A 26,519-nucleotide genomic window follows, 5' to 3' on the forward strand; every position below is an offset into this window, starting at 1 on the left:
GAATTCTTTCTTAGAATCAACGGTAGCGTCACCAGTTCCAGTAAGGCCGAACTACTTGGTGAACACCTTATACGAGCTACTCAGACATATTCAGAGCACAGGTCTATAAGGAGCGGCTTAGCCAACCTCTCGTCCTTGGAGTCATCAAAGGGCCTGGCCCTCCAGGTTGGGGGCTTCTGCCGCCGGGGTAACTGCCCGACCAGAAGTAGGATGTAGTTATGGAACGACGACAAGCCTCGGAAACGGACGGATTTACTGATGACGACCCTAGCAAACGAAATAAGGACAACGAATTTCGAATCTGCACGTGGAATGTTAGGTCCCTTAACAGACCTCGTGCAGCCGAACAACTAGCGGAGGCCCTCGACTGCTATAAGGCAGATATAACTGCCATCCAAGAAATGCGATGGGAAGGGCCGGGCAAGAGAAAATTGAAGACCCACGATATCTACTACGGCGACTGCAACCGGCAACAGGGCACATTTGGATGTGGATTTATCATCGGAGGCAGACTCAGGCAGAACGTCCTGAGTTTTAACTGTATCAACGAGCGCCTCACCACTATCCGCATAAAGGGTAAATTTACCAACATAAGCCTGATATGTGATCACGCCCCCACGGAAGAGAAAGGCGATACCACCAAAGACAATTTCTACGAGCTCCTCGAAAAAACCTACGAGCAAATCCCAAGCTACGACATTAAAATTGTCCTGGGTGATTTTAATGCAAAACTAGGAAGAGAAGATATCTTTGGAAGCACAGTCGGAAAGCATAGCCTGCACGACAACACATCCGATAACGGATTCAGGCTAGTCGACTTTGCTGCGGGGCAAAATGTTGTCATAGCAAGTACGCGTTTCCCGCATCTCAAGATTCATAAAGGGACATGGAAATCTCCAGATCAATCAACCGTCAACCAGATTGACCATATTGCGATCGACGCTAGACATTCCTCCAGTATTATGGACGTCCGAACGTTCCGAGGAGCCAACATTGACTCTGACCACTACCTGGTTGTAGCCAATGTACGGATGCGGATTTCCAGACCATCGCCAACACAAGGAAATACTGTGAGGAAGTTTAACGTCGGACGACTACAATCGCAAGAGATTGCCAGGTCCTATTCCGATCGCGTCTCGAATAACCTCTTAAGAAGTCCTACGCCGCCAGCAGCAAGTATAGATAACCAGTGGCAGCACTGCCAAGAAGCCATCAGGGATGCCGCCTCTGAAGTGCTGGGTTTCACAAGGCCACCACAACGAAACCCCTGGTTTGATGATGAATGCCGGCAAGCACATGCAGCTAAACAGAAAGCATACAAAGCGGCGCTGCACAGAAGGACCAGAGCTGCCAATGAGCTCTACAAGCGGAAAAGAACAGAGGAACATCGGCTTCTCAGGAGAAAAAAGAGGCAACACGAGAAAGAAGCGATCGTGGAAATAGAGGGATGCTATAACAGGAATGAATTTCGTAAGTTTTACCAGAAGGTAAGAAGAACATCTAAGGGGTATAAACCTAGAACTGAAGCCTGTAAAGACCAACAGGGAAACATCGTAGTAGAGACGCAAGCGATGCTGAGAATATGGAAAGATCACTTCTGCAATCTCTACAATGGCGATGACGAAGCCAACCCCGCCCAAAGACAGATTGCACCATTCAATATCGACGATGAAGGCCAACATTTCCGTCCCCCCGACCTGGAAGAAGTGAAGGTAGTCATATCCAAGCTTCAGTCAAACAAAGCCTTGCTGCCGAACTATTTAAAGCAGCAGGAGATGACCTGGTTAGGAGTATGCACCAGCTCATCTGCCGAATATGGTCGGAGGAAAGCATGCCCACAGAATGGAATCTCAGCATCGTGTGCCCGATCCTTAAGAAAGGAGACCCTCTAACCTGCGCCAACTACAGATTAATCAGCCTCCTTAACATCGCATATAAGATCCTCTCTGCCGTACTATGTGAACGTCTGAAGCCGTTCGTCAACAACCTGATAGGTCCTTATCAGTGTGGCTTTAGACCAGGAAAGTCCACCATCGATCAAATATTCACATTACGGCAGATCTTGGAAAAAACCCAGGAACAACAAATCGATACCCACCACCTGTTCATCGATTTTAAAGCCGCGTATGACAGTATATACAGAGATGAATTGTATAGAGCTATGTCTAGTTTTGGCATCCCTGCAAAGCTCGTCCGGCTGTGCAGGATGACGATGGAGAATGCACGCTGCTCCGTCAGAGTTGGTAAAGACCTAACCGAAGCGTTTGATGTCGAAAAAGGTTTTAGACAAGGCGACGCACTGTCATGCGATTTTTTTAACATCGTTCTTGAAAGAATTATACAGAACTCAAACGTCAACACCAGAGGCACCATCTTTCAAAAGTCCGTTCAGCTGCTTGCATATGCCGACGATATTGACATAATCGGAAGAACTCAGCGTGATGTCAATGGCGCTTTTGTAAGCATTGAAACGGAAGCGGCAAAAATGGGTTTAAGGGTTCATGAGGGCAAAACCAAGTATATGCTGTCGTCAAAAAAGGACACACAACACCGACGCATTGGACAAAACGTCACCATCGACAGCCATAACTTCGAGGTAGTAAAGGACTTCGTCTACCTAGGCTCCGCTATAAACACAGACAACAACATCAGCGCTGAAATCAAACGGAGAACTACTCTTGCCAACTGCTGCTACTTTGGTTTGAGAAGGCAATTGACCAGCAAAGCCCTCTCTCGAGCAACTAAGGTGTCCCTATACAAGACCCTTATCATCCCAGTCCTGCTATATGGTGCAGAAGCATGGACTTTAACGAAGGCGGATGAAAACATCTTGAATTGTTTCGAGAGAAAAGTTCTTCGTGCGATTTTTGGTCCCGTGTGTATTGATGGTGATTGGAGAAGAAGGTATAACAACGAGCTTTACGGGTTGTACAAGGACGCTAACTTAGCCAAGAGAGTGAAGGTGCAGCGCCTGAGATGGCTAGGTCACGTGGAGCGCATGGACAACAATGCTCCGGCCCGGAAAGTTTTCGACTCCAACCCAGAGGGACGGCGCACAGTGTGGGAATTCGCGAATTTAGCGGAATAAAATTAATAACGCTTGCATTTTAAATTTTATTGTAGTTTTTTTTGTGATTAGTTCATTGAATATGTGTATACAATCAAATGTAATTCACATTTTGATGATATTTTATTTAAGTTTTTGTAAAATGAGCTTTGAAGTGACAGGTTATTTTCACCAAAAAGTACTTTTTTTTTGAAAATCATAATTTACAAAAAAAACTTTTGAGGAATGATTTATTGTTTAATTTTATGACAAATATGAATAAAATAAAGAAAAAAGTTAATTATTGTCAGAATTGACTAGGTTTTTTGCAAACCGATATGTCAATGACGTTGTTTATGAACTAAAGAAACTATTCTCTAAAAGGCTACTAAAACGTACAAGATACTATTTGAAAGGATGTTTTAAAATATGGAGCTTTATTTATGCACAATCAATGTTTTTTTTTTAAATTGGTAAGTGTTCTGTCACGAAATTTTTCTGCCATACATCATCAAGGATATCAAAAATTCAAAGAACCGTAAACTTCCTGTCGAAAAAAAATCAGTTTAACTGAAATAGACAATTTGTTTTTACCAATCGTGTTATTCTTGTAAAATTAAAAGCCAATTTGAATTTATTTAATTGTTTTTACTATATGTTTTGTTTTTAATGTAAACAATTTCACCCTTACTAATTCCTTTTTCCACTTTTTCGCAAACTAATTTCATATGCAGTTGAAATTTCTTCAAAGCTAAATGAGTCTAAGAGGCCTTGTACTTTCTTCTCCTTCATTTTTTCACAGCACTCATTAAATGATTTTCTAGGTCTACCCACACTTGCAGAATTCGAAGGGGAAGGAATTTCGTAAAATATTTGCTGTGGTATTACTAAATAGCCACTGAGCCAGGAAGCATTTTTGCATTCAAAGCTTTCACGGTTACTGTTTTTTGACCATAACTGACCTAACTTAAAACAAGTTGTCCTCACAGACGCCTTTAATGATTTAACTGCTTCTTCAGAATACGTTATGAACAAAAACATTTAAAACAAATGACATAACTGCCTCAAAGCGCTTAATTTGTATTTTTGAGACCCAAACATCAAATATGTCCTTCTTTGTTATTTGGAAAGACATTCTTTAAATTATATAATACCGAAATATTTTGTAATTTAAAAGGATAGTTTGCTAATTATTCAAACAACATACCACATTATAAAAAGACGAAAATTAATACTCCACAGTACATATACACACAATAACAAAACACAGCACTTATAACAAGTAAAATTAATTTTAATACCGATTTTCAAAGTATCAAATATCAAATTTTGTGAAAAATACGCGTTAATTGTTTTTTTTTTAAATTAATTTATTTTTATTATTATAATTGGAACACCCTTTATTAGATGTAATACTTTTTTTTATTAATTGATAGTTTTCGTTTTTAATTTCTAAAATAACTTAATTCTTTTTTTTCTTACTGTTAACTTTGAATTTGAACACCCTGTATTTTTATTGGAACTATTTTAAAATCAAATTCACAAATTTTTTGAACACCCTGTGAAATAAAAAAAGTTTCTAATTCTATAACATTCTTCTTCTAACAAAATACCAAAAAGTTATTCGATTTTTACGGTATGCCATCATTTTTTTTTTTTGATGGTCATTTAGAAAAAAAAAAAAAAAATATATCATAACAAAATTGGGGTGTCAAATTTTAGTGATTCTTGATAGATAATAAATCAAGCTTTGCATTGAATATTGTGTCTAAGCGGAATAACGCGGAATAACTAAAGTTTTGCTCTAACAAAGGTACAAAAATCGAAAAAAAACACATTTTTTTAACTTCAATCACCAAAACAAAAATGTAAAACACCCTGTGAAATAAAAAATTACTTACATAATTATACCTTGATATTTAGAAAATATAAAAAAAATAAAACTTTTATTAAAACGCACACCAAACGCACGAGAAAAAATTAAGGGCAAAGTAATCTCTTTCACCAAATAAACAGAAAAAAAATCGCCAACTGCAACTTGGAAGCTATTTTTTTTTTGTTTACATGATCCCCACCTATCAATGCTTTTGTTATCACTTTTTACAATCTATTAGCTTTAAGAAAAACCGGTTTTGGCATTAAACAAGAGAAGTCATTTTTCGAATTAAATTCCGCTAAATTCGCGAAATCCCACACTGTGCGGCGCAGTAGAGGAAGACCTCGTCTGAGGTGGAGCAACCAAGTGGAAGGGGACCTCAATCAACTTGGCGTGCGCAACTGGAAGCAGCGAGCTAAGGATAGAGCTAGCTGGCGAAGCTTGTTGGTTGAGGCCCAAATCCACAGCGGATTGTAGCCGCCTTACGGCGCTGGTCACCCTAAGTAAGTAAGTAAGGATAGGTAGGTAAGCAGGTTCTTAGATAGAGTAGAGTGAATGAATTGGCGAATTCTATTCATGTTTTTGTTTACATTTGAATTGCATTCAAACAGGTGAACTTTATTTTTTTGATGGAAGCAAAAAATACAAAAAAATAAATCAGGGTTGTAAAAAATCTTTTTTAAAACAACTATTTACTGCAACTTGATAATGTTTTGCATTAAGAAATACTATTGCACCATCTTTATTGACAAAAACAATATTTTGCCTTACAAAAAAATGTACCTACCTATTGTAAATAAAAAAAAATTCACCATAGAAAAAACAAATCAATGCAAAGTGTGGGCAATAAATAGTTCATTTTTAATAATCGTCGAACTTCGAATTCGAACCATTTTTCATCCCAGAATCTATGCTTTTCACCGATGCGAAAGTGGGAAAGTTTATGCTTTGATAAGGGCGCCGGTTTTCCACATTTTCTTTCGAAGGAATGACTTAATTCCACCTTAATTATTTGCTGCATTTGCCGTACTCCCACTATTATTTATTTTCACGAAAACTTCTCTTGTTATCAAATTCTCACGAAAATTATTTCATTTTTTGTCACTTTTGGCTCTCTCTTCGACCAAAGGCTACTTTCCTGATCGTTTTAGGTAACCATACTTGTCATCTTTGCAAATTAAATTATCAATTACGCAATCGGACCTTTCTTCTCCTCCAGATTTTTCGCGGTTGGACAATCAATTTTCATGGTAAGCCTTGATTTTGCCCATTTCTGCCTGCGTCAAGGGTTTTTCACGCCTTATTATAAAAAAACCGAAAAATTTTACTTATAAAATGTTCATAATGAGTTTAATTCATTTTCCAACTGTTTTGCTTACTTTTGGTTACATTTGATCCCGCTAAACCACAGTTTTAATGTGAAAATCAGCTGTGCCTTTATAATTATTTCGCACCAGAAATTAAAAAAATAATTTTTAAAATTAAGTTTAACGAATTAAATAAAAATAAAGGGTGGCAAACAATCCAGTATACACTTGTTATCTTATTCGTGCAAGGAGTAAAAATTAAATATCCTTTATATGGTTTAAAAACGAAAAAAAAATCGACTGCTTTTATAGTTATTTCGGTAGGTGTATGGTTAGGTATTTAAATATTTTGGTTCTGCAATATGGATCAAAGACAAACCAGACATTTGAATGTTCTCCGTTTCCGCTGTTCTTGATTTATAGATAATCTAACTAGCACGATTTTTTTAAAATATGTTTTAAAGATATCGATTTTTTTCCAAGTTAAAATACTGAAAGGCTAAACAAAATTAATATAGGTACCTAGATACTCCTTAAATTTGTTAGCATATTTATACATATTAGGTATTTTTAATGCAGCTAGGTAGGTATTTCAATTTAAACATTTTTATGTTTTTGAAAATTCGTAAGTACATACTTACCTACCTACTTGTTTCCAAATATTATTTGTCTCTCCATGATTCTGGCTGCGGAACCCGAAAAATCCCTGTGTTGTTATTTTGTACATACCTACAATTTATAATTTCTTTTGTAAAATAAATTTTTATGTTCTGTTTTGTGAATAAAAATCGTAGGTAGTTGATCAAAATCTAAAGTTGATAAAACTAGTTTAATTTCATAAACCTGAATATTATAATGTACCTACAACAATGAGGTACGTAGTATTTGCTACATACATAATATAATTACAAACATATCTGACTGACTGACTACGGTTTAAATGAGTTTATTTGTGTAAGTATACCTGTGTTCTACCTACGTTAAGTAACGTTTGTACATAGTTACTATTTGATCGACATAGGTATGTACGATGTACCTACCTACTAACTTAACTTGATCAAAATTATAAACAAAGTGTAGCAAATATGTTACTATATGTACAACCTACTTGTTTCACCTACCTACTTAGATACTCATGATTTGATACCCCAGTTCAAGACAAAACAAAAATAAACACAAAACAAATCAATGCGCAAACAAATAAAACTGTGCATGCATTCTTTTTTCCTTGATTTACAAAAAATATCCCAAAACCAGATCTATCCTATGAAAAAATATTAAAGAACAAAATTTCATTCATTGATCAGGTAGGTACCTACTACTTTCTTAAAATGCATTCTTAATCCTTTTGCATACCTACACACAATCACTCAATCCCGCCATCCAAGGAAACAAAAACAAAACTAAATTGCAAAAAAAAAAAAACAAACGAAAACAAAAAACCAACCCAAATATGTACAAGTAGGTACATATTCCTTATTCTTTCTTTCTCTTCTAATAGATCTTTTGTGAGTAGGTTAGGTACTGAACTACTGAGTAAGTTTTTTTGTTGTTTTTTTTTTCATGAACCGTTCTCGTTGAGCCAGACATACCAGCATCAACCGAAAGAAACAAAAAACGTGCGCCAGGAAGACTCGATACTCGAGCCATGGTCTATTTCTATGGACAGAAAGAAAAAAAAAATATGTGAACAACGGTCTTGAGTGGTAATCGTATCTAAGTTCTATTTTCTTTGGTGCTCTTTTACTTCAAAGCGACGATTTTCTGTTAGCCTTTCCATTTTTTTAATTGACAAACAATATTGCAACACCACAGATCACCTCATGCTCATTTATTCCTCATCCCAACCTACCTTATGAAAAAAATATTAGAGAATAAAATGAATTTATTGTTCAAGTTGTTTTTTTAAATACGTCCACAATCCATCTGCACACACACAGCTCTATTTTTCTTCCAAAAATCCCGCCTTAAAAAAGAAACAGTTAAAACGGGATTTTGCAATGCAAGAATACAAGAAAAAAATCAAAGATACAGAAAAATAACGATTCCAATTCAAGACCGTTATGCCCATGATTTTTTTCTTTTCTATCCATTCAAAAAGATCTTCTCGCTCTGTCTGAGCGAGAGCCGTGAAAACACATGATGACATGATACTCAATCTCAAAGACCACGTAAAAGAGAATCCGAGAATAAAGAATCAAAATTCCAAAGAAAAAAAAGCATTTTAAATTTTCTCAAATTTTTCATTGAAAAGAGCTTTTTTAAAAGCTCTTCAAAGTGGTGATTTTCAGTTTCATATGTCACTTTTTTCTATGAAGATGACTTGTTAAGTGCTAGGTGAAACCAAAAAATCCCATTTAAAGGTAAAAGATCCTGTTAAATGTTTAATAGTCCTTCGTGATATCGCCCATGAATGTATTAAATTTAAATAATTTTTTGGCGTTATGTCATCATTTTCTTAAAAATTACTTAAAATAACAAAAAAATATTAAAAATCAATGGTAACACTTAAAGTTATAAATGACACTTTTTTTAAAAGCCAAAATATTAGGCTTAATTTGAGCTTTTAAATTAAGTTCTTTAAGTGAATTGTTTTTGAAATAATCGATTTCAAAGTCAAAATTTTGAAAAAAAAAATTTAAAAAACATATCCAATACTATTTTTGACAAGGCTGGGGATTTGTATTCAATTTGAATAATAAAGAACACTGCCTTAATTAATTCCTTACCAAACACTGAAAACCATATGTTTCTATGCCTTCTAGTTTTCGAGAAAATTGAAAAGTAAAAAATCTCCTTTTTGTCAGATTTTTGTATTTTTGGCTGCAAGCTTGAAATTCTTATACGAAAAGACAAATAGAGAAAATAAAATTAATTCGTAACACATTTTTTTACAAATCTACTACAATAAAATTACATTTGATTTATTGAACTTGGCTCAGATTTTCGTTATATGTAACTGAAATGTATGTACATAATATATTGAAAACTATTCAAATTAAAAACGAGTGAAAAGGGATTATGCGTCTTATTATTATACATTTTATTAATAATGGGAATTTTAAGCATTTTATGCGAAGATCTAAGCAGAAATCTAATGGAATGTCTCAAGATTTAAATTGAAATTATTATTGAAAAATACAGATCATCTGACCCATTCCTTTAAGTATTAAGAAGAATCAGAGTCATTTAATTGAGGAAAAAATGGCTCTCTTAAAAGAATTAACTTTTGAAAAATTTGTATAAAAAAATGAAAAAAGTGTTTTTTTTTTTTAAATAATTTTTAACTATAATTTGGGTTTTTTATTTTGCGTGGACGTGGACCTCGACAACAGTATCTACCTACTATGAGTTATTCTTTTCCATTTAATGTATTTAAAATCGGTGAGGTGGTTCCAATAATACAAAAAAATTTAAAAAAAATGCTATAAGTACAAGTAAATTGAGAATCGGAATTCTTTATTACTCTCACAATTTTTTTTAAAAGGGCGTGGCAGTGGGCGGAAATGAATAATAATAATTTCTTACGACGAAAACTGTCATCCCTGAAAATTTCATCCAAATCTATTCAGTGGTTCAGTTTTTATTTAATTTTTTCCGCACTCCCATACAAATTTCCCCAGTGTGCGGCGACGTTTTTTAGGACGCAAATCTAAATGTATCGTTAAGCTAATTAGCTCATGTTACTCGTTAAATATAAAACAGTTTTTTAAGTAGGATAGTTTCAATATATACATACATACATACGTTGTATGTATATATATATGTACATAAAAAGTTTTAAATAAACCTATTCAACAGGCGCAAAAGTTCGACTCGGCACACGACCTTAACATTAACAACTAAAACGAGCTCAAACGTCAAACGATTTCAATGTAATCCTAATTGTAAACTCAATCAATTTAATAACATTATAATTTTTCTTTCCAGATGAACACAATTCGCTTTCAAGGGCCATGCCAAGTACACCAGTGAGTCTCAGAAAATTTTTGAAACTTTGTGAGCAGAGAAGGAAATTTCCTGTGTTATATAAACTAGAGTTTATGGTAAGCCCTAGTTTTAATCAGTCCTAAAATAAAATGCATTTCCTTGTACGTAAAGCATTAATAGAAAAGCACGCACAACTGTGATCAACCTGAGAAAGTAATAATGTAATCTAATATGCACTAATCCAGTTGTATTTAAAAAGAAACAAAGTCAGCCTTATTTATTAGATTTCACTTAGCAGCTCTAAATGGCTGCATAGTTCTACAATACATAAAGTTTTATGTAGCATTTACGCAACGTTACATAAATTTCTGTTTATAAGACATTTTCTTAGTCATTACAGTTATGCGAGGTTTGTGTCCAAATAAGTACTAAAAATGGAAAATTAGTAGGTACTTTTAATCACTACAAACAACTTCATCTGTTGATAAAATAACTCCATTTGATTCGAAAATAAACAAAACAAAAACAAAAACAAAAACGTCACCGAATGTTCTCTATACAAATCATTGCTATGTTTTCTTTTTCTGAAAATTATGTGATGTTCAAATGACATTTAAGCAAAATATATTCTTTTTCAGGCTCTAAACAACCTAAAAACGCGTTTAGCTTACACAACCTCTATTAAAAGTTGCATGAAGTTTATAAATAAAAATTTTCTGTTTAAAGACATTATAAAGAGTAAATAATGTTATGCACTGTCTATGATGAGTTTATAAATAGGGCTGAATAGGTATGTATATTCGTTCGTTATTTTTTAATCAAGTTCCTAAGTAGAAAAACTGTTTCTAAATAATGAACAAAAATCCTCTAATTTGTTCAGATTTTTATTTCGACGCTAGATGGCACCCCAAGAGGGTTAGAGTTTTTTGTCATGTGAAACAGGTACATGATGACTTATGAGGCTATTTTTTAGATATAGCCTTAAAGTGATGAGGTTCTTGTCAGTGGCGATTCCTGGTTTTCAGCTTAGGGTTGGATACACATACACATCCAAAACAACCAAGGTTCTTTTACCAAAAAAATTAACATTTTAATTATAGTTATTTTAAATGTTAAAAATAATGATATCGCTAATTTGCTGCGACAATGATATACCTATAGGTACGCTGTACAGCTGTGTTCAAAATAATAGCAGTGCCTGTAACAAAATAACATTTATTATATTTACGATGCTTCTAGGGTTAAAAATTTAATTTCTTTGATATCATAGTTTGTGATGGTCAATTGTAAATAAATGTATCATGGTCTTAAAACGAAAAAGAATGCGCCAAATAATTTGTCATTTACCCTTTGGTTGTTCCTTCTAATTAGACCTGTTCAAAATAATAGTTAAATTTATTTTTGAAGAATTTAAGAGCGGTTTATAACTTACGAGTATTTATTTTTGCTTTAAAAGTAAGTACTCATATAATTTTAACAATTTTTCAAAAAAAAATTTTTTTTTCGGTTTTAAGCAATTTGAAGTGGCCGTGAGCAAAAATTGATATTTTCTTTTTTTTTTTGAAACTGATTTGAAATATAATGAAAAAAAAAATAATAAAAATAAATTGTGGATGCTTTGATTTCCCCTTACTTCTCATTAAAAATACAAAAATGTTTTAAAAAATAATCACGCTTTGCCCCACGACTAAAATGGTAAAAAAGTTTATTTTGACACTTTTCCTTCATATTAACCGTTCAAAATAACTTAAAACTAAATTTTAGTAATTTCATTGGATTCTCCTAGCTCCACTTTATTATTTTCTTTTTGAGTCATCTAAATACACTAATAAATGGTAAAGTTATTTTAAGAAGAGTGAGTAAAAAAACATGAAATTACAACAAATTGACGAAGCTTGTTTTCTAATAAAAATAAAATCTGTTACACCTACTTGATGAAAACACATTTGATCATTATAAAAAAAAATAAAAATAAAAAGTTTATAAACAACGGTGCCCCAACCAAAATTCTGATTCAATCTAAATTTGCAGGAAAAAAATCAATTTCGACTCTTATAAAAATCGCAAATGAAATGTTTCTAAAATTTAAATGATGCAAAAATACATACGTGCATACGTTTATTACCTTTTCAAAAAAGTACGTTTCATAAGATTAGGTATCTTATAAACTGCACAAGTTATAAAACAATTAGTCAACCATCTTCCATTAAAATACTATGGAAACCCCCCCTTAAGGAAAAAGATACTCATGATGTCGTTGGTATAACTGCTTCAGTTTCTATAAATTCTTCTGTAATCGAAATCAATGATGACAACGAATATAAAGAATCAAGCGAGGCGATGGACAGTTTGAGTAGTCACATTCACCTGTCACTGAAACTGATTTTGATGTTCGAGTGAGTGAGTTTTCGGTTGTTCCGTGTCCAGTAACCAGCAGCGTGAATACTGTTGGTTACTGTTCAGAGTTTGTACGCCATGTTAGCAGCTGCTACGTCAGACGTCAGTGAACCTAAGTCCTATCAAGAAGCCAGAAACTGTGAGGCAAAAATGCAATGGATCCAAGCAATAAAGGATGAGTATGAGTAGCTGAAAGCTAACGATACTTGGGAGCTATGTGAATTACCTCCCAGGCGTTATGCGATAGATAGTAGGTGGGTTTTCAAGATTAAAAAGAGTTCTTCAGGTGTAATCGAGCGGCTTGTCATTAAAGGCTACAGACAAGTGAGGGGCATTTATTACGATGAAACATATTCGCCTGTGGCGCGTTATTCGTCGATGCGGTTTCTCTTAGCGATGGCAGTCAAGTATAAAATGCTTATACATCAAAAGAATGCAGCGACTGCGTTTCTTCAAGGCGAGCTTGCGGAAGAAATTTACATGCGTCAACCAAAGGATGTAGGTGATGATTCGGGAAGGGTTTGTCGTCTTAAACGAGCACTTTATGGGTTGAAGCAGTCGGTTCGCGTCTGGAATGAGAAGTTAAACCATGTCTTGGTACGAGAATTGAAGTTCAAGCGATCAGCCACAGACCAGTGCATCTACTTTAAGCATTCGTATCAAAACACAATCATTCTTGCCAACTGGGTTGATGACGCTATGATGTGTACGAAATCGAACAAGGAATCGTCGACACATTTCCATATGAAAGATTTAGGTGAGGCAACGTCATTGCTCCGCATGAACATTATTCACAAAGAAGACGGATCACTGTCCATCGATCAACATGATTACATTTCAAGTGTTATAAAGCGTCTAACATGGAGAACAGTAATCCCGTGAGTACTCCAATGAACCCAAATCAAAAGCTTTCGGAAGAGATGTGTCCGAAAACAAAAGAAGATCATCAAGAAATGGTCAAAGTTTCTTATCAGGAAGCAGTTGGATGCATTATGTATGCTGCACAAATTAGTCAACCCGATATTTGTTTTGCGGTAAGCGTAATCACCAGATACAACAACATTTATGGAAAAGCACACTAGGTGGCAGTGAAAAGAGTGTTGCGATATCTAAAGGTCACCATCGACTACAAACTTACATTTAAAGTTAAGGAAGATGACGTCATGACAGGCTTTTGTGATGCAAATGGGGCTGGGGATCTCAACAAGCGACGATCATCCACTGGCTATGTGTTTCGAGTGCAAGGTGGAGCACTGGTAGCAATCCCTTAGCCCGTGCTTAAAACTAGCTCCGTGATTTTTACCGAATTTCTTTTAGCTATTCCTATAAACAATTAAACATTTTTAGTCTACAAAATCTCTTTTTTTCTCGCGAGTGTTTTGCTCTAACTGTCTCTCGAAATTTCATTAATTACACTGTGCAAGTTTTTTGAAAAAAATTTTTGAGGCAGGTGCGCGATTAACTGTTTCGCCCTATTTCGGACCCGAGAAATCGATTGGCGTCATTAGTTTTTCGATTTATCGGTACGACTTCGAACAAAATTTTTTTTGAAAGATTTTCAATTATTTTGAGAATTTTCCACTTGTTTTAGTCATTTTTCAACCAAAAACAATATTTATATTGCTAATTATTCTGCTCAAACGTTATTTGCTACCAGTAGAAAGACATTAAAAACAATTTTGAACAATTTATTTGAAAATTTAGTGATTTTTTTTGAAAAAATTTAAAAAATCGAAATTTTTTACATTGGTTATCGTTTTTTTCGCTGTTTTTGTTCTCTTTTGCACAAATACATAGCATGTTTTCTATTAAAAATTAATTTAACTGTTAATTTAGTGTTGGTTAAACTTCGACCTTCAATCGACAGCATCGATAACAAAAAAATATCGAGTATATCGATGCATCACAAAACTATCGATAGTTTCAATACTTCCAAATTATTTTACCACAAGGCTACCGATATTATCGATAATTTTTTTCTCAAAACTATCGATAATGGAAACTATCGATATCTACCAAACACTATGTTAATTCGTTGTTTATATCCAATGTCAAACGAAAACTTAACTTGTAGTTCAAATTGTGTTTAATTAATTTCAAAGCTATCGATAATATCGGTAGCCTTCTGGTAAATTAATTTGGAAGTATTGAAACTATCGATAGTTTTGTAAAGTATCGATATACTCGATATTTTTTTGTTATCGATGCTATCGATAGACTGTCGAAGTTTAACCAACACTAAATTAACAGTAAAATTAATATTTAATGGAAAACATACAATGTATTTGTGCAAAAGAGAACAAAAACAGCGAAAAAACGATAAACAATGTAAAAAATTTCGATTTTTATTAAATTTTTCAAAAAAAATCACTAAATTTTCAAATAAATTGTTCAAGATTGTTTATAATGTCTTTCAACTGGTAGCAAATAACGTTTGAGCAGAATTTTAGCAATATAAATATTGTTTTTGGTTGAAAAATGACTAAAAAAAAGTGGAAAATTCTCAAAATAATTGAAAATCTTTCAAAAAAAATTTTGTTCGAAGTCTTACCGATAAATCGAAAAACTAATGACGCCAATCGATTTCTCGGGTCCGAAATAGGGCGAAACAGTTAATCGCGCGCCTGTCAAGAATTTCGACTTGCACAGTGTAAGAGATTGTAAAATCAAATTTTTTTAATAGTAAAAGTTACACAAGAAATTATTTAATTTTTGAGTGTCTTCTTTTTTAAACTATTTAACTGGTAACCTCTCCTGAGCCTTTTACTAAAATCTATCTGTCTCATCTGGCCTAGTGAGTAAATTATTTTTGCTTTGGTTTATGTTCTGCCAAGCATTACATAGGTACTACACAAAGTTTAATTGATCTCTGTTTACAATTCTTATGTGGAAACCTCTTTTGACTTGGTTTTGAAGCTTTCGCTTGTTTCACATGTCTGACGCTTGCCGCGCTCTTCATCTATCATCAACAAAAGCTCAACAAGAGCTACTTTTCCATTTGTAACATCTCTACCTATCTCATCTACCGCCCCGGTGAGTGAAAATCTTAAAGTATATGTTCTGCCCTCGAAGCATTGTTTGATGCTACATACATTGCTATTTTTTTTGTCCTGCACTTTCATGCTGTAATATCATCTCTGCTGATTGCTCGAGTTTCGTCAGACTGCCTGCATCTCATCATCTTGGATTTACTTTAAGCCTGGTACGCTGCTCGCGCTAAATTTTAGCTCCCATACAAATTATCGAAAAATTTTATCTGAGCTAAAATGGATCCCATACAAATTATCGATAACTTGTATGGGAATTTTATCTCGGCTAAAATTTAGCGCGAGCAGCGTACCAGGCTTTACCAACTAATTTGCACATTCATATATCAACCCTATTGCTTTTTGGCCTTACCTTCTGGGTGAGTTCTTTTTAGTATTGTTCTGCCAAGCAGTTCTACTTTAATATTGCTACACCATTAAGTAGTGTCTTTGGTGTTGTTTATTTACATATGTCATCATCATCTGCTACTTGTCATCTTTAACGCCATCTCTATCTTCATCTCTATATTATACCTTGCAGTACTATCCATTCATCTACTACTTTTCATCTTAACGCCATCTATTTCTTCATCCATTAACTAATTTTCATCTTCGGCGCCATCTTTACTATCGTCATCAACATATCGTGCAACATTCGTACTTCTAATCGTCCCCTACGCCATCTACATTTTAATCCGATAAACCTTAATTTATTTCGGTTCGTGTCTTGAATGTACAGTAGGAACCAATAATTCTAAAACTAATACATATTTTAATAATTTTCACTACGAATTACTAGTGATTTAAAATTTAAAAAAAAAAAATTCCAATAACTTATCATAATACATAAATAAACTATTATATTATTTAATAATGGATAATACTTGCGGTTTCTCCGATTGTTCACATAATGATGGTAAAATTTCTGACCGAGTGAAATGCCATGGTGTATGCGGTAACTTTTTTCATATCTCATGCATCGGATTAACTAAAAAAGCTTGTACTCATTTAAAAGAATATTTAAAATACTTTGTTTTCTATTGCGACGAATGTAAAGAAATATCTTTATCCCATGTCTTGCTTGCAGTGAAACTTCTCAGCGATTCTACCAATACTATTTCAACGGACAATAATCTTTTTCACAAAAACGTTCTAGCAAAGTTTAATCTTTTTGATGACCTTTCTAAAAACATCGACTCCCTTAATTTAACTCTTGAAAACGATGGTAAACAGTGTGTCATGAAGTATAAGAAAATTGAGGAAAATCTTACTTCCTTAGTGCATAAACACCCTCGCGATGACCAATTTAACATAACTGAAGATATCAAGCGAACGATTAAATCGTCTTTTGCTACTTTGCTCAAAATTAACCCGCTTGATGATATTAAAAATCAACTTAAATCAATGCAATCCGATTTGGATATTCATTTTCAAAAAAACTCAAAAAACTCATCTACCTCTAATCAACCCACCCCATCAACTTTTGATCTGGCACCTCAATTTAACGATATCAGCAATCATCTTGCAGCAACACGTATATCCATCGATGATATCTTTGAAGAAATTAGAAACGTTTCTTGTAAAATCAATGAATTACCGGATAAAATTCAACCAAGCACCTCCATTTATAACACATCTATCCTTGCGGAAATGGTAGACAACTCAACCTATCATCGTTCAACTCCTGCGTCCCTTTTTGCCGAAACTCTCGAACTCTCGGACAATCCTTCTAACCTACGGTTGCAAGCCAGCTAGCATCATTTGGATCCGAAAATTATTTCTACAGAAGTTCTCTATCACATTAGGCGAATGTAAATGTCTATCGCAATCAAGTTTTAAGATTAACGTCCCATCCAAATACTTATGGTTGTTTTTATCATCGACAAATGACGCTTTTCGGTTGGGTAAAATTTGAATGACCAAATGGATCTTCAAAAATAACAATAAACAAGATATTTCTAGCAATTATATTCAAACTAGTTTTAAGGCAAAAAATTCCAACAGTAATCCAGTCCCTCAAAATCGTGTGTCCTTTAATCTTGACTCTGTTTCCAAACCCTCTTCCTCCTCTAATGTCTTAAATAATTCATTATATTATCCCAATTTTGTTCATTCTCACACTTTAAACCCTACCTCTATGTCTCGCTCTTCTTCTCCTTCTTCATCCCCAAAACCCATCCCACAATCTTATAAAAAAAGAAATATCAAATCTTCTTCCATCCCAAAATTAATCGTACCTCCTCCAACCTTTGATCCACTCTGTCCTCCAACTGTTAAACTCTCTTCTAGATTTTCAAATTCACTCTCTTCTGGCAATGATATGAACGGTCGGTATACGATGGCACGCTTACGTAATAATAAACTTTTCGATAACGTTCGCTTGTATCTAGCCTACCTTTACGACAAACCTGATTCTGTCTGTATTGACGGTAAAACCAAGACGCGCTTAATTGTCTCAATAAAAAACGAAGGCCTTCCAACAGACCCTATTTCCCTTCGTAATATTTATACTCGCTTCCTGGAAAATTTCGATATTTCTCCCGCTTCTGTTTCTAAAGACCTTGCGACTTTTGCCTCTCACATCCGTTCTAAGCAATCCTCTTATCGTTCCTAACCCTTCTAAATCCCAAATTAATCTCCCAGAATGTTTGTCTTTATATTACCAAAACGTCAGAGGTCTTCGCACAAAAACCTCATCTGTCTATCTTAATTCTTCTACACTTCCCTATGATATCTTTGCACTTACAGAAACGAATCTTCTACCTAGCATTAATGATAATGAACTCTTTAACCCTGATTATAATGTTTTTAGAGCAGATGGATCTTTGGATAATGATCTATCCTTTGGTCGTGGTGTTCTGTTAGCAATACACAATCGTTTTGACTCATTGCTCCTCAAAATCTCTGACTCCCCTTCTTTCGAGTTTATTTGTGTCAAATCAAAAATTGGCAAATCTTCCCTCTACATAGTTTGCTGTTATATCCGGCCTTGTCAACCTATCGAATCCTACCAGCTTGCAGTTGATGCTCTTGATTCTATCTTCGATGTCGCCGACCCGTCAGATGTAGTCTTAGTCTTAGGAGACTTCAATTTTCCAAATCTTCTATGGACTCCCTCTGATGATGAATCTCACTTTTTTACTTCAAATGCTACAACAGATAAGGAAATCCTATTCACTGATTGCCTTTCAGACTTAGGACTTTTTCAACTAAGCGGTGTTAAAAATAACTTGGTCGCCAACTCGATCTCGTCTACTCCTCAGATGTAGATAACTGCATACTTACTGCTAGCGACCACCTTCTTTCGACTCTAGATTCGTACCACCCTCCTCTATTTCTTACTTTTTCAACACGTCGTCAACCTACAATTGCCTTATCTTCAACCAAGGCTGAATTTCTGTCAACGGTTTCGGCCATCCAAGAAGCGCTGTGGCTAAAGCGATTCGAAAGTGAGATTTTTTGCAGGCGGCGAAGAAGAATACTTTATACTGCGACAATCAAGGAGCATTACACTTGGCAAAGAATAAAAATTATCATGCAGGTACGAAACATATTGATGTCCGCAAATATTTTATACAAGAGCATTTGAACAATACCAACGAAGAAGATATCAAGTTTAATTTGCAGTATTTGGAAACAAATGAAATGGTTGCGGACATCCTAACAAATTTCAGTGAACTTTATGAAGTTAAATAAATTTATTTCAGAATTTGGATTAATAATTTCATTTTTAATAATTGCATATTTTTTTAAAATTTAAAAAGATAATAATTGAAACACTAGTGAGGCTGTTGAAACTATATTTTTGATTTATTAGTGTTCCCTTATTTGTAGTATGTATGTATTGTATATACAGGGTGATTCAGGAGTAATATACCAAAACGCTAGAGCGTGTAGGTTAGGTCGAGACAAGAAAAAAATCGTATGGAAGGGGGGGTCTATTCCCCTTCGTTTAGCGGGAAGGGGCAGCAAAAATTTATTTAAAAAAAATTACTAAAAATCAACGGTTGTACTTACAATAACGTGCTATACCTTTTTGTAAACCCTAGTCTTTTACAAAAATTTTAAACAAATCCATTTTATGGATTGATAAGACCTGAAAACTTACCTGACAATTTTTGTAACTATGTCTGGGGCGCTCGCCGCACATGGATTCTAGCTGAAAGGGTCTTAAGGCAGTATAATTGTTTTATTTTAATGAAAAACAATGAAATAGTACTTGCGCAAGCAGTTCAAAATAAAAAAAGGACTTTTTAAATCATATTTTTTGATTTTTAAAGGTTTCAAGGGAATCAGTTTTTCCTAGATAACATTTGAATTCTTTTCCTTCGCATTTGCCATTTTTTGTCCTCGATTAATCTTTTGGATGTACATTATTATTTGTTATTCAATTTCCATGAAGAAATTGCGATTTTATTGCCTGAAAGCCCTTAAAACTAGAATCCAGGGGCGGCGAGCAGGTGTTATCAATGAAAAAGGTTGATCAATTCAGGGTTAATCCAATACGGTATCGCTTTAATGTATTCTTACTTAAGTCTGAATGTTTAAAAAATAGTTGACGAATGGTTAATGTTTCATAAATTAATTTATCAACAAGTCCAGCCATTTAAAATCAAAAAATAAAGAGGTTTTTTAGAAAAAAGTAGTTTTGGTTTTTTGTTAATTTCTCGAAAATCACAAGATATTTTTCAATCTGGTTTTCTGTTTTTGTTTCAAAATAAATAAGAGCATCGAATTTTAAAAACTAAATTAGTACTTAAATACATGAAATTTTGAAAAAAATTACTTTGAAATTTTTTTTTCCAATTTTTTTTCAAAATTTTGATTTTAAAAATAAATTTTTCAAAAACTGTGCCATAAAATGGATTTGTTTAAAATATTTGTAAAAGACTAGTGTTTAAAAAAAGGTATAGCACGTTATTGTAAGTACAACCGTTGATTTTTAATAATTTTTTTTCCAAAATAAGTCAATTTTTTTTTTAAATTGCTCCTCCCCGCTAAACGAAGGGGAATAGACCCCCCCTCCCATACGATTTTTTTCTCGTTTTTAATGTTTGTAAAAGACTAGGGTTTACAAAAAAGTATAGCACGTTATTGTAAGTACAACCGTTGATTTTTAATAATTTTTTTTCCAAAATAAGTCAATTTTTTTTTAAATTGCCCCTCCCCGCTAAACGAAGGGGAATAGACCCCCCCTCCCATACGATTTTTTTCTTGTCTTGACCTTACCTACACTTTCTAGCTTTAAGCACATTACTCTTGAATCACCCTGTATAGAGCTTTAATTCAATTCAATTAAACTCCATATTTGGAGTAATATACGAACTGACAAACTTGTAATTCAATAAACTCACTCTCTTCTGTACACCATCATATAGAACAGTTGTGTTTTTCTTCTTTGTGTAAATTAAAACACATAATTTCAAATAATCGTTCGACATTTTCATTCTGCAATTCAATAAAAAGTTTGAATAGCTTCAACTCAATTCTGAAATCTATATCGTTTTTTATTGGACGTCCAGAAGCGTTTGGAAGCATTCAGAAGCCTTCTGAAACCGTTTTATTGGCATGAAAATGACAGCTAGAACGCTTCTCAAAAAAATTCTCTTCTCGATTTAAAATCAGAAACACTAATGCATGAACACTAAAATGTCAACAAATGTCTATTATGTTATTTTGCGTCGATGGTTTTTTTTCTCCTGTGTTTCTATCAAAATCCAACCAACTAAAACTACTACAACTTCAACACGTAATCACTTTTTCAATTCGAAGACAGACAAATCAGGACAAAAGTGGGTCTCGCAAGTTCGTCTATATAGATTTTTTTAGATTAGATAGATCTTTTATTTTCATATTTTTAAGAGTTTGAATACAATATTTATGATACATAAAATCTTTTGAGCATGCCCGATTTGCAATCCAATTTTTACTCTATATCAGATTAATAAATGACATTAATTTAATTATTCCTCATTTCGTGACCTTTTTATAAGTAAAGTAAATTTTACTGTTTCGTGGGCTACAGGTCTTGCTTATATTTTCTAATGATTAAAGTTCGTACCAGTCGACGTTTCGGGTATGGATATACCCTTCTTCAGGACTCTAATTAATATAAATAAAAAATCTTAAATATATAAAACCAAACTAAAATATCTATACTTACAATATTAAAAACTTTTAACCTCTTAAGGTTTCCCAAAAAAGTGGTTTGTCAAAAACTGCTTAGCTTTTTTTATATCAGTGATATTTCAAAAAATTCAATAATAGAATATCTTGAAAAAGACGTTTCACATTATTGAAATTTCAAAACAATCAAATTAAAAAATTTCTATTTGATAAGAAATTCAAAAATTTGATAAGAAAAACAAAATCAAATCCTAACAAAAATTCAAGTTAAAAATGTAGATAAAATCTACTCTAACATATTTCTTTGGACAAACTGACTATAAATATTGCTAAGTCCCTCACAATCTGATCTCCTATTAACAGTATTACCTGTATCTAAAATATGTAACATTTCTAGCAACATTCTTTTGCTATAGTGTTTTTCTGTTTGTAAAATGTCTACGTTATTAAAATCTGGCCTATGTCCTTCATCTATACAATGTAAAGCTAAAGCTGTTTTTTGAGAATGTCCACGATGTATATCTGATCTATGTCCGGCAATTCTATTCTTAAGTTTCTGCATTGAAGTACCTACATAAACTGAAGGACAGTGGTTTGTTCCATCACCTAAGCATTTTATTTTATATACAATGTCTGATTTTTCGTTTTTGGAGAATTCACCTTTTAAATTTGAAAACAAAGAAGTTCTTAATGTATTCGCTGATTTGAATGCTAAACGAACGCTATCTTTATTCCTTATAGGGGCATTTAACATCCTATTCGAAAGATTTGGAATGTATAAAACACTTTTGTATGAAAACTGTGTAACATTTGTTGCTAAATTTGTCCGAACCAAAGGATTAAAATGTTGATTCAATAGCGTTTTTATTATATTTAAAGGAAATGAATTCGAAATTAATGTGTCCATAATTATTTTAATGTTCTTTTGACGAAAGACAATGTCACTGATATCCAATACTCTTTTTATAAAATTTTTTGCTGTATTTATAATTACTTGGTTAGGCTGTTTGGAATTGTAATTAATAAGACGACCTGACGATGTTGGTTTTTTATACCAATCAAATATTAGTTGATTATTTTTTCTTATAACCATTACATCAAGATATGAAAGTTCGCCATTATTTTCATACTCAACTGTAAACTGAATTTTCGGATGAAAAGAATTCAAGGCAGTTAGAGTAGAATTAACATGACTAGATTTTAGGATTATAAAAATGTCATCAACATATTTTGTTATTATTTTTGGCTTATCTTGAATATTTTCAAAAACCTCATCTAATAAAGCTTCCATAACAATATCTGCTAATATTGGTGAAGCAGGACTTCCCATGGGAACTCCTTGTTTCTGCTGATAAAAATGTTTATCAAATTCTAAATAATTGTTATCAATCACACAAAAACGTAAAACTTCCAAGAATTTTATTTTTGGAATTCTAGTGTGATCTTTGATTGTATCCCAACTTTTTTCAATCAATTCTAGTCCTAATGGAATGGGAATATTTGTAAATAATGAAACTACATCAAAAGATACAAGAATATCATCTTGTTCTAAAATAATTGGAGAAACAGTTGAAATAAACGATGAAGCATTTTTAACATTAGATTTTGAGTTAAGAGTTATGTTATTTAAAATTTTAACAATGTATTTAGATAACTCGTAACAAGGAACACTAAGTGAAGAACAAAGTGTTTTTGTTTTTTTTTATCAAATTTTTGAATTTCTTATCAAATAGAAATTTTTTAATTTGATTGTTTTGAAATTTCAATAATGTGAAAGGTCTTTTTCAAGATATTCTATTATTGAATTTTTTGAAATATCACTGATATAAAAAAAGCTAAGCAGTTTTTGACAAACCACTTTTTTGGGAAACCTTAAGAGGTTAAAAGTTTTTAATATTGTAAGTATAGATATTTTAGTTTGGTTTTATATATTTAAGATTTTTTATTTATATTAATTAGATTCCTGAAGAAGGGTATATCCATACCCGAAACATCAAGCATACAAGCAAGACCTATAGCCCACGAAACAGTAAAAATTGACATTAATTTAATATAAGACATTGTTTTAATTTACAATTACTTTTCTATATTACATTTTTTTTAAATAAATAAATAAATAATTCTGTAACAATTTCAAAAATCACTATTTATAATTCTGCTCCTATAGTTAAGAGCTATTTTTACAAACTCATACAATTTATCTACAATCATTTGATTTAACAAGTATATACAATATTCTTCTTTTACGATCTGCAGCTTTATAAGATCGTACAATACTTGTTTCCAGCTACTTGGTTCATCTATATTTAAATTTATTTCCGTTCCACACTTTTGAGCAATATCTTCCCATTCTTTGAAATATCCTTTTTTACTTCGCATCATTTGGATGGCCACCATCTTAGGAAGCCGGTGCTCTGGCATTTGCATGACACGGAGAACATAGTCAACTTGAAGTTTGAGTGTTTTAATAAACAACGAGACAATCCAGACTCGATCATAAGTTGGGAGGTAAATGAAATGCTCTTTTGAGGTAGAACCTTAGAAGTTTTCAACCGATTCATACTCTGTACCTCCCCATACCTGGGCAGCATAAAAGAGAATTGATTTCACTACAGTTTCAAAGACTCGATATTTGCTGCTGCGACTTATATATTTGTTGTTGAAGTAATTTTTCCAAGTAACGTTTAGTGCAGTTTCCGCTTTCGTTAGTTTTTCGTTAAAATGTTTATCCATTTTCATATTTTGTTTAAACAGTTACCAAGATATTTGTATTCCTTAACAATTTCAACCGCCCTACCGTCATAAACCCATTTCTCATTCGCACTAGTTCTGCCTAATCCTTTTCTTATAACCATAACTTTCGACTTATCGGGATTAACAACAAGATTCCACAACTTACCAGTGGCGAAGGGTTCATATAAGTCGATTATTTCCGTCTTACCTTTTGAAATTCTCAAACTCAACATTTCAACAACATACACTTCTGGCAACATGAATATAATTTCAATCAACACCTGCACACGCTGTCAACATTATTTCAAATACTCTTCTTTCAGTTCTACTCAACACACCTATCTGCTTTTCAATTCACTCCATAAACAAACACAAAACTAGAGCAAAAAAAAGATAACCCGAAAAATGTCGTCTTATAAACAATAGAACAAATTTGTTTTCTTTCCTCTTTTTTCATTTACTTATTAATGCCCTTGTGACCTCTTTGTTTAATACACGCTTTCTTATGGAAGAAAATAAGACGATATTCTTCGTCTTACTTTCTGGTGAATTTTATGTATCTCTCATAATTTTCGCTCTGCTCTGAGTTATGAATGCGCAGTGCGCATGTCAGTGTCTGCTCGAGGTAGGTTTCATTTTTCATAGGAAGAAAAAAAGGTAGAATAAGACGGTTTCCTCCGACTTATTTGGGGAATTTGTGTGTATCGCGCACAGCGTTGCCGCGAAGAAAAAAGCAGAGAGGGCCATTTCGAATTTTTTTGAGGGCCATTTGAAAAAATTATGGGCCAAATATTTTACTAACAAAATTTTCCTGAAAACATAATAATGCAATTTATTAAAAATTTTATTTATTCTTTTTTATTTGTTTAAAGCATTAGTAGCCGATTTCATAAACATTTAACAGGCTTTTAAAATTTTAAATGACGTTTTTGTATGGGGCACAAAAAACGATAAATATTTAAAAGGCCTTTATTGGCCATACATTTGTTAAATCTTATTAGTTTACAAAAGAAATTAAAAAAAAACACAGATGTACATTTTAAGCTTTTAATTCACAGACATCTTTTAGCTTTGAGCCACTTATTAAAAATAAATAAATAAATACAACTGACGTGAGAAAAATCAAATTACTAAACGAGATAAATTAATTAATTCAGTATACATAGGTACCTATTTATGTGTGGTGAATACACATTGTAGTTGCGATGCATAGCGATGATATATATTTAATTTTGTAAAGCCTTTTAATTATTACTAAGCACCATATGAAGATGAATCTACTTAAACTTGGATTCGTGGGCCATTTCTAATTGGCCCGGGCAAAGGGCCAAAATATAAGACAGGGGGCCAAATGGCCCGATCGGGCACTTTGTGGCAACGCTGATCGCGCAATCGCTGAGCTGATGAGTCAAATTATATTGCGCAGGTTGTAGGTGAGGTAAGTTTTATTTGAAGAAAATCAGTTAGGAAAATAATAAAAGGTAGGTATAGAACAAGAAAATAACACCCTCCTTTTCGACTTATTATCTGAATTTGTATGTATTTCTCCACTGGGCTGATGTGTCAAAGGTTTCCACTAGGGGGGTTCACATTGACTAACTTACCGGACAGACCAGCCGCCATTCGGTCTGATCTGATGCTGTTTTGATAATGTGAACACCCATCCGACGGACTGTCCGGTTTGCCGGATGGTTTTCAAAAAATTTTGATTTTTTGGTGGTCGGACGGACATGTTAGTCAATTAAACGACATGTCTGTCCGGCAGACAGTGATAATCAATTCTCTTTAATTTGAGAGCAGAATAGACAAAAGATACATTAAAAATAAGCTGAAAAATGGGTTTTGATGAGAATTGTCTGATGAGTGTGAACGAAAAATATAATTCGGCCATCAGGCCAAATGACAACCGGTCTGTCCGGTAAGTTGGTCAATGTGAACCCCCCTACTATGATAAGAAATTTGTGAGGATGTTATATTTAATGTCATAAGGCATTTTTGTTGGCAGAAAGTGCAATTTCCATAAAGTGGCACAACTGCTCCAATTGAATTCAGCAAGTCCCAATTCCGAAGCAGAACGC

General features: G+C 33.4%; 1 protein-coding gene across 6 annotated transcripts in view; it reads left to right on the forward strand.

Annotated features, from left to right (window-relative positions):
* LOC129905220 (receptor-type tyrosine-protein phosphatase mu) overlaps positions 1-26,519 on the forward strand; it is a 1,191,339-nt gene that overhangs the window by 371,397 nt on the left and 793,423 nt on the right. For all 6 annotated transcript variants that reach the window (XM_055980653.1, XM_055980654.1, XM_055980652.1 and 3 more), the window contains one exon: positions 10,160-10,275. In XM_055980653.1, the coding sequence (XP_055836628.1) occupies positions 10,160-10,275 (116 nt within the window). The remainder of the gene's footprint in view (positions 1-10,159; positions 10,276-26,519) is intronic.

This window comes from Episyrphus balteatus, chromosome 1 (genome assembly GCF_945859705.1).
Source record: "Episyrphus balteatus chromosome 1, idEpiBalt1.1, whole genome shotgun sequence".
NCBI lineage: Eukaryota > Metazoa > Arthropoda > Insecta > Diptera > Syrphidae > Episyrphus > Episyrphus balteatus.